Source organism: Colletotrichum truncatum (genome assembly GCF_014235925.2).
Source record: "Colletotrichum truncatum strain CMES1059 chromosome Unknown Contig_0002, whole genome shotgun sequence".
NCBI classification, from domain to species: Eukaryota; Fungi; Ascomycota; class Sordariomycetes; order Glomerellales; family Glomerellaceae; genus Colletotrichum; species Colletotrichum truncatum.
The window spans coordinates 4,905,998-4,921,857 of record NW_027222399.1 but is presented as its reverse complement, the minus strand read 5'-3'; the positions used below and the strand labels follow the sequence as shown (position 1 = coordinate 4,921,857).

At 45.8% G+C, this 15,860-nt stretch overlaps 3 protein-coding genes across 3 annotated transcripts; 2 read left to right on the top strand and 1 right to left on the bottom strand.

Annotated features, from left to right (window-relative positions):
* Positions 1-159: 159 nt before the first annotated feature.
* On the bottom strand, positions 160-2,358 carry CTRU02_204296 (C6 transcription factor; the record flags this gene model as incomplete). Its single annotated transcript, XM_070204350.1, has 1 exon — positions 160-2,358. The coding sequence occupies one exon, from the start codon at positions 2,356-2,358 to the stop codon at positions 160-162; it is 2,199 nt and encodes a 732-aa protein (XP_070062113.1).
* A 1,292-nt stretch (positions 2,359-3,650) lies between these two features.
* CTRU02_204295 (CoA-transferase family III) lies at positions 3,651-5,519 on the top strand (the record flags this gene model as incomplete). Its single annotated transcript, XM_070204349.1, has 4 exons — positions 3,651-4,005; positions 4,066-4,364; positions 4,411-4,905; positions 4,938-5,519. 4 exons carry the CDS (start codon positions 3,651-3,653, stop codon positions 5,517-5,519), a joined length of 1,731 nt encoding a protein of 576 aa, XP_070062112.1.
* An 8,910-nt stretch (positions 5,520-14,429) lies between these two features.
* On the top strand, positions 14,430-15,317 carry CTRU02_204294 (gag protein; the record flags this gene model as incomplete). Its single annotated transcript, XM_036732718.2, has 1 exon — positions 14,430-15,317. One exon carries the CDS (start codon positions 14,430-14,432, stop codon positions 15,315-15,317), a length of 888 nt encoding a protein of 295 aa, XP_036575566.2.
* Positions 15,318-15,860: the final 543 nt, after the last annotated feature.

Sequence of the window (15,860 nt, the reverse complement as noted above, 5' to 3'; positions counted from 1 at the left end):
GGGGCATAAGTGTTCGTTTAGTCAAGACCACTGAGACGGCTCTTAACTACTGTTTCAATTTAACATCTGCAATTGTAAGATATCTCCACTATTTAATTATGGTACAGTCTGAATATTGATCTTGCCACTGTTGGCTTCTATAAGTTCTCACAATTAAATCTATAGTAGTGCATCCGTACTTGGTATCATCATCTCATTCACATACCCCAAATGTGCAAGGCTGGCGTCCATGGTTGGGAAGAAAGGCATATCGTGGCTGTAGGAGTCAAAGAGTAAAGTCCTCGGTGAAATGGGCATCAAGATGTCGGTCGAAGGCGTCAAAGCCTGAATAATGTGGGCACCTTGTGAGTGCTCTTCTCCGTCTAGTTGCCTGCCATCCGCTCTTCCTGTTGCTAAGGAGATGTTCTGACCAATGCCGCTCAGTTCTTCTGTATCTTGCATGCAATGAGACCTTTGGCCACCAAGACCTCGGTGCAAGTTGCTTGAGCCGAATCTTATTCCCTCTGTCGGTAGTTGTGCCCCATCGTGAACGCTTCCGAAGAGCTCCCCAATGAGCATCCCTTGACACTCCATCTTTCTTTGGGCTCTTTTTTCCGTGTAGGAATTGCAAGCTCCTTGCAGGTGCTGGACGATGGAAAGTTCCCTGTTGGCAACCAAGTCGTGCTTGCTGAATCTCTCCAGGAGCGCTTGTGCATCTGCCAAGCCTTTGTCCAAGGAAAAAGTATTGTCCAGGTCGCCGAATATCGCGAGGCCCAAGACCAGAGCCGAGACAAATACTGAATTAATGACAAAAGGGTGTCTCTTAGAAACGTTCTTGTCGGTGATGAGACCCGACAGAAGGTTGATCGTTCGTGTCGCCGAGTCCACGCAGGCGTGTACTAACAGTTGATCAGATGGCGATGATGGTGTCTCCTGGTTCCACATTGGCATTGTCTGGGACCGAGCAATATTTCTAGAGACGAATTCGATGAGGAATGGCCGTGAGAGTAGCATGATGCTCCAGTAGTATGCCTCTTTCATGTGGTAGAGCGCTATATTGGGATACCTTTCGCCGTCTTCTGCCACAATGTGCATGCCTGGTTTAACCCCATCAACTGCAAGTCCATCGCCAAACCTAGCCGCCCAGCGGCGATGCTGTTCGCTGATGCGCTCCAGAGTATCGGTGGTGACCATGCGCTTGGCATAAACGTCGTTTAAGATGGCTTCAAATATAGAACAGAGCTCAAGGGAGGCCGAGTAATTTTCATTGGACGAGAAATCTCGAGATTCGGACGTGGCTAAAGGGCGACCAAGAGACGCACTGAGAAACATGTCCAACACTCGGAGAGCCTTCCAAAGTCGTTCCCTAGTATCTTGCTCGTTTTTCGAGAAAAGTGACGGGTTATCTCTTCGGTGGATGCCGAGGGCATATGCAGCCCGGACGGCGACGCCCAAGTGCATAAATGCCGAGTTACGCCTCGATGCTCCAAGCAGATAAACAGTAATAAGAACGTAGCTACGGACAGTGTTGTTTGTCGGATTTTCCATAGCATAAGAAACGGCCAAGAACCGCCCGTAGTTGAAATACTTCTCGGCATCGGTGTCACGATTGTCGGGACACCGCTGCGCTCCGATGCCGAATATGAGAAATAGGATGCAATTCATCGCTTCCTCGTCGTGAGTTGTCGGCTCACCTCGGAGCCATCTTTCCAAGTCCTCGAGCAGCTCTGCCTCATCAAACACTTCGAGTATGCAGTTCGTGGCTCGCAGGTACCAACGAAGTAGGTATCTTGCATGCTCAGCACAGGGCCTGGCGGGAATATCTGCAGGGCTGGTGATGATCCATTTTGGGCGTCCTTCCGGTGTCGCCTCAACCATCAGATGGCGCAGAGGATCTTCAGTGAAAGGACACGATCCTACAAGATCGCTAACCAGTCGACGGATGACCTTAAGAAATGCCAGATTGGCAGCATCGCCGATAAACATGAAGCGGCCTTTGCCGTCACCGATAAGTCGGGAGAGCTGCGGTACTACGGCTTTCGGGGGGACATGGCAGGCTTGGGCTGAGACCCGCCTGCCATGGGTTGGCGAAGTAATAGGTTCATTAAAAGAAGTTGTTGATCCATAGGAATGAGATATTTCTCGACTCGAGGATCTCCCGTGGAGACTCACTCGCCTGGGAGGGCTCCTTGCCGATGAAGAGCTTCCTGGAGGGAAAGCTGTCGGAGGTTCGGTAAATGAACAATCGTCTTCCACTTTACGGATCACGCATCGCCTGCAGGGCTGTTGGCCGTCGCAACGTTCTTTACGCCGCTTGCAGTGCACACAGGCTTTGACGCATCTGCGTCGTTCGCTCTGGCGGACTCTTTTCGTCGGCATCTCTGGTTTGCTTCTTTTGGTTACTCTTCCAGCTGTTTCTAGGAGTGAGTTTTCGCGAAACACAAATCACTGGTGTGCTCTACAACGTGGCAGAACTGAATGCGTGCCCGGGAAATGTCGCTATGAACTTAGGGCCAAACCATCCACTGCACTACAGAACCCTGGGACAAGTTCCATGTGGTGCATCTTCCGAGCTCCTGTGGGGGTCGCACTTCCAGGGGTGTCCTAGCTCACCAATTTCCCCAGACTTTTCGTCCCCTCATCTCCGTGATGTGCAAGATTTACAAGATCAGAAGGGCATGGTGCGCATGGAGAGCCAATGAGCTGGTTATGGTGAATTGCGCCGTGACTGATTGGCCCTCGTTCTTAATGAAGAAATGTGCTGATCCGCATGCATTGCGCTCATTATAAGATGCCACGAAATATGGAATGCCAGAACTACATGTGAATTCTGCCTTGTTGGGAACTTGGCCCTTCAACTTTCCAACATAGCTTTCCTTCACAGTGCCAGCCATTGCAATAAGCTCAAGATCACGAATATTCTCAACTTCAATTCTCGCTGACGAGGTTCCCCGCACTATTATGATCACAGAAGCTAGGCAAACCGCAACCAATATGCAAAGGCCAAGATGTGAAAAGTGACGGAAATGGCAAGGGTAGGGCGTCTAGGAAACCCGTGCTTTGCACACCACCTCGATGAAGATAGCATCGACGTCTACAAGTTAACCAATTAAGAACCAACGACATCCGTAGGTAGCTGATCCTTACCCATCATGACATCAACTTCCACATCCCCTCATCCGACAGCCCTCCAAAAGCCGAAATAACAGCCATTCACTATTCGGTCCGAGCACACCACCACCCACCCAACCTTTGCATAGAACTAGACCCGCTGTGGCGCTCAGATACCCCAATCCCGAAAGCATCGGCAACTGGGCCCCTAAGATGACCCAAGGCCATTCTGTAACTGAAAGTCTTCTATTCCTGGCATCTTATAAGCTCACCCGACACCCGATGCTATTCCGACGTTTCAATATTGCTGGCTGTGACGCAGTAGCTCGCAAATTGGAGAAGTAGAGCTATCAAAGTAATATGCAATGTGACATTAGGAACGGCAAGATCCTCAATTGAAATGGAGGAAACCATTGCCCCTTCCGAAGGTTGTGATAAAGCTGAAAACAGGTAGATATGGGTATGCGTACTACATGAACAAAAGCCACGGTGTCTTTCCCCTCGTACAGTCTGATATTGTCAACTAGAAAGTCTTTTGTTTCGTTCTCGCACAATCCAAAATGACCAAGCAAAGTTGTTCAGCCGTTGCTGAAACGAAGCGCATCTTAGACTTCGTTCTCAATACGGTCCAAATACCCACTGAAGCCGAGAGGATTTCCAGAAATGTTATCTTCAATTCTTCGCGTGACGCGCCATACTTTCCGATACCATTCAAAGAGACCGAACTGGCCTCGGCTTTGAAGGCAATTGAAGGAGGATTGGCCGGAGCACTTGCAAGGTCCAAGTACGGAAGAACTAGCGGGCAGTCGGTCACAGTGAACCTGGAAAAGAGCACCGCGTTCTTGATTCAGGCTTACATGGCCACTGTCGGAGGCTTCGGTAAACTGGATCGCGAAGCAAAGAACTTCTTGAAAGGTGAATAGTTGGAAGCCATCCAGATCCTACGTTGGGACATGTTAACAAGGCCATTCCCAGATACGGACCTGCTTCAAGCTCAGTCAGATCCCTACCGTCGCATGTCTGCGAACCTCTATGAGACTAAACGACCAGGAGAGTACTATCACATACATGGATCGCTTGAGGCATCAACAACGCTGCGAATGATAGGGCTGGAGCCATTTAGGCCCGATTTAAAAGATCACGATGCAATAGCAGAGGAAATTGAGTCTCATGTGAGAAAGTATACAATCGAAGAGTTGGAGCGCATGAACGCCGAGAATCGCCAGGCAGGAGTGCCTGTATTAACATATGATGACTTCGTCAGCACACCACATGTGAGCAACTCCTCACATTTGATTAATATCATTATGAAACTTAAAGCTTATGATCATACAGGGAAAGGCAAACCTCAACCTTCCACCTTGGAAGGTTGATGTTCTTGAGGTTTCAACTGCTCCAAGTCCGCTGCCAAACCCATCCAGCAAACGAATTTTGTCAGGCATCAAGGTATTGGAATTATGCCGGATTATTGCAGGTCCAGTAATTGGACGGATATTGGCAGAGTATGGAGCTGATGTGTTAAAAATTACAAGCCCAAACCTCAGCGACGTTCCATTTTTTCAAGTGGATGGGAACATGGGCAAACATACTGTCGATCTGGATCTGAAACTGCCAGAAAGCAGACAGCGCTTCGAAACACTATTGGCTGAGGCTGATGTTGTCATTGACGGCTATCGACCTGGGGCTCTGGAGAAGCTCGGCTATGGTGCAACCACTCTTGCGAAACTGGCTGCGAGACGTGGAAAAGGCATAGTATATGTGAATGAGAACTGCTTTGGATATGAGGGTGAATGGGCTCAACGGCCTGGATGGCAGCAAATAGCAGACTGCGTGAGTGTCATTTCCAGAACAGTGTTGGCCATCCACTGATGATACTACAGGTAAGCGGTGTGGCATGGGAACAAGGACGTTTCATGGGGCTGGACGAACCGGTAGTCCCTCCATTTCCCATTTCCGATTATGGGACGGGCTGCATGGGCGCCATCGCCGCTTTGACGGGCCTCTATTACAGAGCCACTCAAGGCGGCTCTTGGCATGGAAAAGTCTCCCTCTTGCAATACGATCTGCTCCTTTCTAAGGTCGGAAGATACCCAGAGAATGTCGGGCGCGAATTATTAAACTTGGCGGGCGAAGAGTTTCTTTCCTTGAGACACAGTCATAGTGTCGATCAAATTTCAGGTACGGCTTTGCAAGCGATGAAGCGATACGCACCAGAATTATTTGAGTTTCCAGGCATACGAGAGAAATGGTATGCGAACGGATACCAAACAGAGATTGAGGTTGTCACACCTGTTGTAGATATAGAGGGTGTCAACATAGGCTTCCAGAGGGCAAGTAGGCCGAACGGCACAGACCAAGCAACCTGGGACTTTGATCAGGAAGACGATTACCTGGTCAATGGTGTTATGGGAGAGGCCAATCAGGTTTAAACGCTTTACTATATATAATTTAGGGTAAATGATTCTCGAGTACCAATAGTCTTCCTCCTCCAAACTGAACTTTTCAAGCTTAAGATGCAACCTTCTTTGTGATTTAGATGAAAAATCACTAATCGGACATATTTCCGCAGCTGCTGTCAGACATTGGAAGCCTGAAACACACAGTGACTTTGTGGCAGGTTACGGCAGTCCGCAGGGACCACTGGGTCAAAATTCAATAAATTAGTAGGTATACGGTATGAGGGGTAGAACTTGCCTAATATGGCTAATGTCTCCACTAAGGTGTGTTATCGATAAGATATGAGTGGCTAGAAATTTTAGGTAAGTATGGAGCCCGTGCCTGTATACCCATAAAAAGTCAACCCTAGAACCCTGCTAAAGTCTGACTCCCGGCTTATACCCGTAGTAATCCCCTACTTATAATTATAGTGTTCTATAATACTTACCTCGCTATAGCTATAGCGCCTCCCCCCTTAACCCTAATACCTAACTGCCCTGACTGCCCGAACTGCCCTGACTGCCCTAACTACCCTAACTGCCTCTTCCCTAACTGCCCTAACTGCCCCTTCCCTAACTGCCCTAACTGCCCTGACTTCCCTGACTGCCCTGACTGCCCTGACTGCCCCAACTGCCCTAATTGCCCTAACTGCCCTGACTGCCCTAACTACCCTAACTGCCTCTTCCCTAACTGCCCTAACTGCCCCTTCCCTAACTGCCCTAACTGCCCTGACTTCCCTGACTGCCCTGACTGCCCTGACTGCCCCAACTGCCCTAATTGCCCTAACTGCCCTAACTGCCCTAATTGCCTTAACTTCCCTAACTGCCCTGACTGCCCTGACTGCCCCAACTGCCCTAATTGCCCTAACTGCCCCAACTGCCCTAATTGCCTTAACTTCCCTAACTGCCCTGACTGCCCTAACTTCCCTGACTGCCCTAACTGCCCTAACTTCCCTGACTGCCCCAACTGCCCTAATTGCCTTAACTTCCCTAACTGCCCTGACTGCCCTAACTTCCCTGACTGCCCTAACTGCCCTAACTTCCCTGACTGCCCCAACTGCCCTAATTGCCCTAACTGCCCCAGCTGCCCTAACTGCCTCTTCCCTAACTGCCCTAACTGCCCTGACTGCCCTGACTGCCCTGACTGCCCCAACTGCCCTAATTGCCCTAATTGCCCCAACTGCCCTAATTGCCTTAACTTCCCTAACTGCCCTGACTGCCCTGACTGCCCCAACTGCCCTAATTGCCCTAACTGCCCCAGCTGCCCTAACTGCCTCTTCCCTAACTGCCCTAACTGCCCTAACTGCCCTGACTGCCCTGACTGCCCTAACTGCCCCAACTGCCCTAATTGCCTTAACTTCCCTAACTGCCCTGACTGCCCTGACTGCCCTGACTGCCCTGACTGCCCCAACTGCCCTAATTGCCTTAACTACCTCAACTACCCCATATATAATTACACTGCCCGCATTTACCCTTTTCGCTCTTGACTCGCGCAAGTGCCTGTAATTCTCAGCCAATCAGAGCCTTTTAAAAATCCTCCCCTTAGGTGTAGACCTATTGACCCGATGCGGAAATTATTGAATTTTGACCCAGTGCGCCCTGCGGACTGCCGTAGCAGGTCCACCAGAACATCGGCTGTCTGGTTTACAAGGTAACTTAGCAGCCTACCGCAGAGATGAGAGACAAGACACCTGGAAAGACGTAGCTCTCCGCTACCACCATAATCCCGAGTGTGTGTGTGATCCCAAGAAGCACTGAGCTGTGGCTCCAGCCAATAATAGCCAGAACATTGGGCCAGAATCTGGCAGGTTTCAATTTATCAGTGCCCTTGCGTCGGATCCCATTCCCCGTATCCGAAATGGAACTGTACCCCGGAACAGGGGCGCATCTACGGCAGTCCGCAGGGCGCACTGGGTCAAAATTCAAGGTAGTGATAGGAACACCCTATAAGCGTAAACATATGTAATCTCGCGTAAAACGATTTTTATTTTTATATATTTCTAGGTAGGTATTTACCCTTTCAGGAAATAAGGATTTACTATATAGAACCATAGCCCCCTACGAGGCTCTATAATAATCCGTCGGAGGTTAGATCTTCCGGTTCCGGTTGATTAGGTATATAGTCTATGCGCGCAAATCGATAAATAAATAGGAATTTAGTAAGGCCTAGAACTTCTTCCTTTTCCCTACGCTAAGCAGAGTTTAGGTATATAACCCTTACTATATAGAAATTTATAACGCTTTCTATACTATTTTATAGAGATTTAGTTTTTATCCTTTATTATACTTCCGTTTTCTTTTATCTTCTTTATTTTTAATTTTTTTTTCCGTTTTTTTAAGCTTTTATATATTTCTATATAATTATTTACTAACTATTAGCTTTTATATAGATTCGTATATCCCTAAGCGCTAGGCGTCGCCCCCGTTATATTACGTATAGTTTTCTAGTAAAGCTTTATAACATCTTATAATATCTTATAACATCCTTATAATTCCGAACGATACTTAATATTACTTTATACTACCGTATATTATAGCTTAGGATATAAAGCTAGCTGCCGAGCTTATGCTAGATAAGATCGGAGATATAAAGATTCCTATAGAGTTGCTTGCTAAGTGTTACGGCCAGCTAACTGACAGTGGGTTTGTGTTAACAGTAAGCCAGGGATTGAGAGTAGTAACAGTCGTTCCGTGGTCCTGGTCGAATAGATCGTAGATCTTCAAAGGTCTTGGTGATCAGTCAAGGCCTCAACAAGAGTCGTAGAGTAGTCGTCACTTAGGTATAGCTGAAAGTACCGGTTAGGGTAATCACAAAGTTGATTGCTGAAGAGCTATGGAAGTCTGTCCTCGAGCCCGGCTCGAGTCCATCCTATATACAAGTCCTGAACGGTCCTCCTTATCTTGGCTATGTTGGATATTTGACATATCCAACATATCCGGGGATCGGTTGGATATCTGACATATCCAACATATCCAGCCCGGGTTGTCCTTACCCCGCGTTATCCCCGAGGCCACGTGACTTGTCCATAGTTCTTCCGTTCCGAGGATCCCTGGTTACACCTGTCCGGCTGGGTTACATATGCCCGAAAAAACATCAACAACAGCGAGAACGAAATTTTTGAAAATCGGAGCAAAAACGGCCCCAAATACGCGTGCTCGCGGCCACAGAGCCCCCTTCGATGCAATGCCATCCTCGGCCTTGATTCTACGTCCCAAAGGGGCCCAAGATGGCCGCAGAGCACGCCCCGACTACAATGAAAAACTTGAGAGCAAGCCGCAAAATACGACATATCAATAGACAACACTGTTACCACCACCACAGGCGAGCCACAAGCCGCTACACGAAGCACTAAGACTGCGCCCAAACAATCAACTTCAACACAACAGCCGCCGACAGGTTTTGGGTCACCTGTCACCCCCGACAAAGTTTGCAACGTCCCACAACGACGAAGATGAGTCCGACAGAACAGTATCACCTTCCGCACGGAGAAAGCACCAGGCATTAGGCATGCTACGATCGATGCCACACAATACTACAGACCACAGACAGACTGGTCCCCTGTCGCCCCTTTTGCGAAGAAGGATTGGTGTCCCTTCAACGCGCGACAATGTCTGCGGAATCTGTGCGGGAGCTCTCATACCCAGTAATCGAACATGTCGGAGTCAGTGGAGCATTGTGCTTCGTGGAAGACCCTTGGGCCAATGTGGTGGAGGGCAATAGTGGTCAACAGGCAAGAAACAAGAGGCCACATAGGAACCCGGCAGGAGGCAACAAAGAATTTACAGATGCAACTGAGAAAACGGCACATACAAGTCCGGGAGGATACGGACAAAACAAAGAGACAAAGCTGAGCGCTGGGGGGAGACTGTAGGTACAAAGAACCAGATACGGTGCTACCAGCACCAACTGAACCGAAGCAGGAGGACGCAAAACAAGCATTCTAGAGAGCAACACAAAAGCGAGAAAGCAGACAGGAGAGCAACACACTTCTTCAACAGAGGGCACAAACACACAGAATAGAGAACATAGTGGGGAGCTTGGGGATAGCTGGCCCTGATGCAACATCAGGGCGAAGTGGGGCGTCGCTGTTCATTGTCGACGCTTCGGCTACCTGCCAAACCCCGCTTTCCGGGCATAGCTGCTGGCATAAGAGCGGCTTCATAACCGAGTAGGAATAAATCAATCAATCAATCAATCTGCAGTACAAATGTCCTGTTACAGCCGCCCGACGTCCAAGTGGGTCTTTCAGCTGTTATCCTTGTTTACGGGTCGTAACAAGAAGAATATAAAGTATATAAGAAACTCTTCGTAGCCGAACTAGAGACCGGACTGCCTAAACATACTAGTTTCGACTACGAAATCCCCCTTAAAGAAAGAAAAGAACTACGATTTAACAAAATCTATAGCCTTAATCTAACGGAAATAGAAGCTTTAGATAAATACCTCGAAGAAAACCTTAAGAAAGGTGTTACGAGCAGGTCAGGGCAACCAACTGTGGCACAAAGCAAAAGCTTCGGTAATGATGACTCCGGCATCATTATCCCCTGTTCTGCACTATATAGCTACGCCGGCCAGGCACCAACTGGTTGGGCCGTAACAAAAGGGTATTTCAGACCTTTAACCTTACTAGTAGGAAGTCTAATCCTATTTATATTAAAAAAGAATAGGAAGCTACGACTATACGTCGACTATCGTATGCTTAACGAAATAATAATTAAAAACCGCTACCTACTACCGCTTATCGACGAAATAAAGAGACTCTTCTACGAAGCTAACTAGTTTATAGCCCTTAACCTTAAAGGTATTTATAACCTTATTAGGATAAAGCAAGGAGAAGAATAAAAGACCGCTTTTAGGATATGCAAAGGATATTTTAAGTACCTCGTCATACCCTTCGGTCTTACTAACGCTCCTATAACATTTTAGAACATAATCAACTTAGTCTTATATAAATACGTCGATATTTATATAGTCGTCTACCTAGACGATATCTTTATATTCTTACTAATACTTGAGAAATACGAAGAAGACGTTTACTATATCTTATAAGCCTTTTAGAAAGCTAAGCTTCTAGTCGAACCCGAGAAAAGCGAATTCTATACCTAGAAGGTAGAATACCTCGGATTTACTATTACCCCTAGAGAAGTTCGAATGTTAGAAAACAAGATTAAAGCTATTAAAAAATAGCTGGTACCTAAGAACCTTAAGGAAGTCTAAGGATTCTTAGGTTTCGTTAACTTCTACCGAAAATTTATTAAAAACTATAGCAAGATTAACGCAGCCCTTACTAACCTTAGCTGTAAAGACACCTCCTTCGTATAGAAGGAATTATAATAAACGGCTTTCTAAAAAATTAAGGACCTTATTAGTAGCGAACTAGTCTTGATGATACTAGACCCTACTAAGCAGTTCAAAGTAGAACTAGACTCCTTAGACTATGCCTTCGGAACGTAATTATCTTAATAAGACTTAGAAAGACGACTATACCTATACGCCTTCTTCTCTTGCAAACTCTACGGACCCAAACTAAATTACTAAATCCATAATAAAGAACTTATAGCAATTATTAAAGTATTTAAGGAATAGAGACCCGAACTCTTAGGAACAATTTATAAAGTATTTATATATTTAGACTATAAGAATCTCTTATACTTCACGACCTTAAAAGCGTTAAATAAACGATAAATCAGATAGTTAGAATTCCTATTAGAATTTAATTTCTAAATCATCTACCGCAAAGGATCGGATAATAGCAGAGCTAACGCTCTCAGCCGACGACCGGACTATAATATCCTAATACCTAAAGAAACCTAGATAATTCTTAAAGGAAATAACGACGGAGACCTAGTATTAGTAACTAAACTCTTAATAATAACCGGACGATCTAGTACTAGCCTGCTTAGTAAACTAGACAACGAAGCAATCATAGAGTTTTATACTCGCCTTATATATAGTTACTAAGGAATTACGAAAACCTAGAAACGGCTACGATAACAATATAGAGAAAAGGTTACTAGAGAACGTATAGCAAAAGCGATTAAGGATTGTAAAGTTTGCCTTAAAAGCAAACCTGCTTAATATCAACCTTATAGTATGCTATAACCTTTGCTTATATTATAAACCGCTTAGCAATCTATATCGCTCGACTTTATCGTCAAGCTACTAAAGTCTTAAGAACCCCTTACGGGAGTATACTATGATAGCGTTCTCGTTATCGTAGATCGACTTATAAAGTATACCTACTTTATCCCGTATAAGGAAGTAAGCAACGCCGAAGAATATATATATATATTTCTTAAATACATTATCGCTAACTATAGGATACCTAAAGAAATTATATTAGACAGAGATAAGATCTTTACTTCTAAATTTTAGAAATCAATTATGTTATAACTTAGTATTAAATAATTAATATCTACTATATTCTACTTACAAACCGACGGATAAACGGAACGAATTAACTAAATCCTCGAAACTTATCTCCGCGCCTATGTTAATTATAACTAAGATAATTAGGTTATATTACTACTAATAGCTTAATTCGCTTATAATAGCGTAATCGGAGAAAGTATTAAGGAATCCCCCTTCTATCTTAACTACGGATTTAAACCTACTACTTATAAAGAACCCCAAGTAAGACTAGCCGTAGTAAAAGCTATCGCCTTAGTATAACAAATCAAGGATATCTAAGAAAACGTATATAAAGAACTTAAATTCGTACGATAACGAATAACCTAATTTAGTAATAAACGAAGGATTAAGGGACTAACTTTGAAAGAGGGAGATAGCGCCTATCTTATACGGCGAAATATTAAAACAAAATAACTAAGTAATAAACTCGACTTTAAAAAACTCAGACCTTTTAGAATTTTACGAGTTATTTTACTATTCAACTACAAGCTTAAACTCCTAGATACTATAAAGTATTACTTAGTATTTTATATCTTACTACTCGAACTAGCCTTATAAGGATTACGAATAAGTAACGTTATTATTATAGAAAACAACAAGCTAGAGTACGAAGTCGAACGTATTATCGACTACCTTAAAGAACCTAAAGGATATTAATACCTTGTTAAATAGAAAAGATACGGATATAAAGATAATACTTAGGAACCTATAAAGAACCTTACTAATATAACTAACGAACTTTCCGTCTATTAGTAATAATACTAAGAACGGGAAACTATACTAGCGTTAGTAACGCCTCCTAGTTAAATAAATACTAACGGCTACTAACGGATTAAATACCTATATAGATACGTTAGACTATTAGTAGAAGTAGATAGACCGCGATAAGGAAAACCGTTTATTCGGTTAGGAATACTAGAATACGACTAAGACCCCCTTAATAAGAAGTTTAGAGTACTAGGATTCTAATTAAGGATTAAATCTAGGTTTATTATACTAAAGCTACCTATCGATTAAACCTCCGATACGGGAGACGCTACTAGCTCTTCTTCTATAACTTCTTAACCTTTTCGGAAAATGTTAAAAGTATAAGTATATTATACTTCTATTTTACTTATTTATCCTATTTAGTCTTATCTAAGACTTAGTAGGACTTACAAAAGTAACTAGCTAAGAATGGCTGCTTGCTAGTTTAAACATATGATATTCAGATCCCTATGGAATACTCTCTTTAACCTTATCTAAAAGTCTATTTAGTTAAAGAAGATTCTAGTCTGATTTATAAGCTGCTTTATAAGCTAGTTGACGTATATACTTACGTATACTAAACCTAGCTTATAGCTTCCTATATTAGCTATTATAGGCGACGTTATACTACTATATAACTAGCCTAATTCTCTCCCTTAGCTAGCTATTAGTTCCTCAACCAACTCAGCTTCAATATAAGCCTATACATTCTTTACTATTAAAGCCCTACTTCATAAGTACAAGTTCCCTTACTCTAATACCCTGTTATAAGGATATTGTACTATCTACGAGATTCCTACCTACCGTTCCAACAGGTTATGAGCCCAGCGGAGTAATAACTTTACTTATTCTTTTATCCTCAACTCTTCGGTTATTAAATATCTTAAACTCTATTTTATTCCTATAAACGATATAAGTTTTAGGAATTTATATTTATTATTCTTTTAAACCGTATATTATTATAACGGTTATTATTATAACGGCTATATTCCCCTAAGACGAAAAGTCTAAAACTTTAACTCTATTCTAGTACTATTAAGGCAGACGAAGTGTAAGTCCTTAGTACTACTAAATACGAGACTATTAAGGGGATTACGTCTTAGAAACTATTATTCTAAGATATTACTTGCTGCTTTTAGTGCTTATATTGTCAGATTGAGCGCGCTACGCGAGGCTTCGGCAACGCTCGGCAGAACACTATTTCCGAGCGCCGAGCCCCGGGTCAGGGGGTGGCATACCCCCTTCCCTACGCGCCCCTGAAGGGCCCTTAGACAGTTACACACATAACGGAATATACATCGTTCTGAACCCTCAATTCGACAATTAACAGTCTGATACGTGCTGCGTTTACGTTAAACGCCGCCAGCCATCTATTCTACGCATACGAAAGCCCTTTCTACGCGCCCAATTGAACCCCTATCGTCGAAATGTCCTCCTCAAGCGCGAAAATCACCCTGAATACCCCTGCCGACTGGATCCTATGGATCGACCAGCTGCAGTCGAAGGCCAAGTCCTACGACCTCTGGCGATATATCGATCCCCAGCGCCCAGGCGCCTTAAACACGGGACAAACGCGTCTCGAGCGGCGGATGGAGCGGCCGAAGCGCCCCGAAATATACGATCACCCCAAGACCGGCAAAGCCGAAGTGCTAAACGAAGACGCCGACTACGAAACGCGCGCACAAGCGCTGGAGGAGCTCTCGGCAGCCAATCTCGCCCTGTATAAGGAACGTCGGTCTGAATATATGGAGCGCTCCAAGACCCATGAAGCGTTCCTGAAAGGGATTCGCGTGCTCGAAGACTGGGTCCGAGATACAGTCAGCACCTCTCTCCTCAAGAGCTGCTGTACCGCGGACCGCGCACTGGACCGCTGGGTCTACGCGTTGAAGGAACGCGTAGGGATAACCACTCGTGAGAGACGCACCGCCGCGAGCGAAGCATATAAGAGAGCGCTCCAGATACCGGAGCGGAAGCGACTCGCAACGAAGAAAGAGCTGGAAGAGTGGCTTACGAAGTGGGAAGAATCAATCCACGAAGCAGCAGCGGCGGGCGTCCCGGGTACCGAGCTCCCCAGTATATGGTTCCCGGAATTCACCTACGCCGTGAGCCACAGCTACGCCGATACATGGATCTTCTCATACCAGACCGTCAAGGACGAACGCGTCGAAAGCGAGAAACTGAGCGTTGGAGAAGTCCTGTCAGACGCGCGGCGGTTCCTACAAACAACCTCTCAACACAACCCGAAGAAGCAGGCCGGACGCGGAGCGTTTGGTCCTACCACAGAAGCCACTTCAAGAAACGAAGAGGAAGGGGAACGAACTTCCCCCGCGCGCCTAACGGTACCAATGAGAAGCAGCCGGGGATCTCGAGGAAACACGCGCTCCAGAGGAGGAGCTCGCAGAGACCGGTCGCGGAAGAGAAGCGATGGGGAGAGCGAGGGCAACCGGCTGTGCCCTGCGTGCCTGAAACCTCACCCGCTCTCGAAGTGCTGGCTCGTCAACGAACGGGAGCGCCCTGAGTGGTACGAGCCGAGTAGAGAGCTTCTCGCGAACCTCGACGAGCGGATGAGAAAAGACGAAACGCTCGCAAACCGTGTCAGGAAGGTGAGAGAACCAGCGAAAGAAGAACACTGACTATATGGCCGAAGCAAGGGGACCGTCCCGAGTGCCTTCCACACCGCTCCGGAGACATACGAGCTCTTCAGATCGGCGATCCTGGACTCTGGATCAACGATCCATGTATTCAACGACCCCTCGTGGTTCACCACACTGTCAGGAAAGCGCAACAGGCGCCAGAAACTCGCTCCGCGTGCCTGGATAGGCTACCTAGTCGGCTACACATCAAGCAACTCGTTCCGGATATGGAATCCCCTGCGTAGTGAAGTATTTACCACGCGCGATGTGGTGTTTAACGAGAAATGCCACTTCGACGGCAACGTCAGGTCCCTAGTGGAAGAAATCAACCACCTCGACCTGCAGGCGATTCAGCAGCGCATAGAGGAGCTGATCAGACAGACCACGGGCTCAGAAAACTATATACAAAGCGCTGACGAAGAAGCAGAAGAAGTCTCAGAGCACGCCGATCCCGGTGAGCCTGCCCTGGAAGCAGCAGAAGCGCTCGGGCACCATAACGCTGAAGCGGACGCGCCTAAGCAAGTGGAAGGGCAATACACGGGA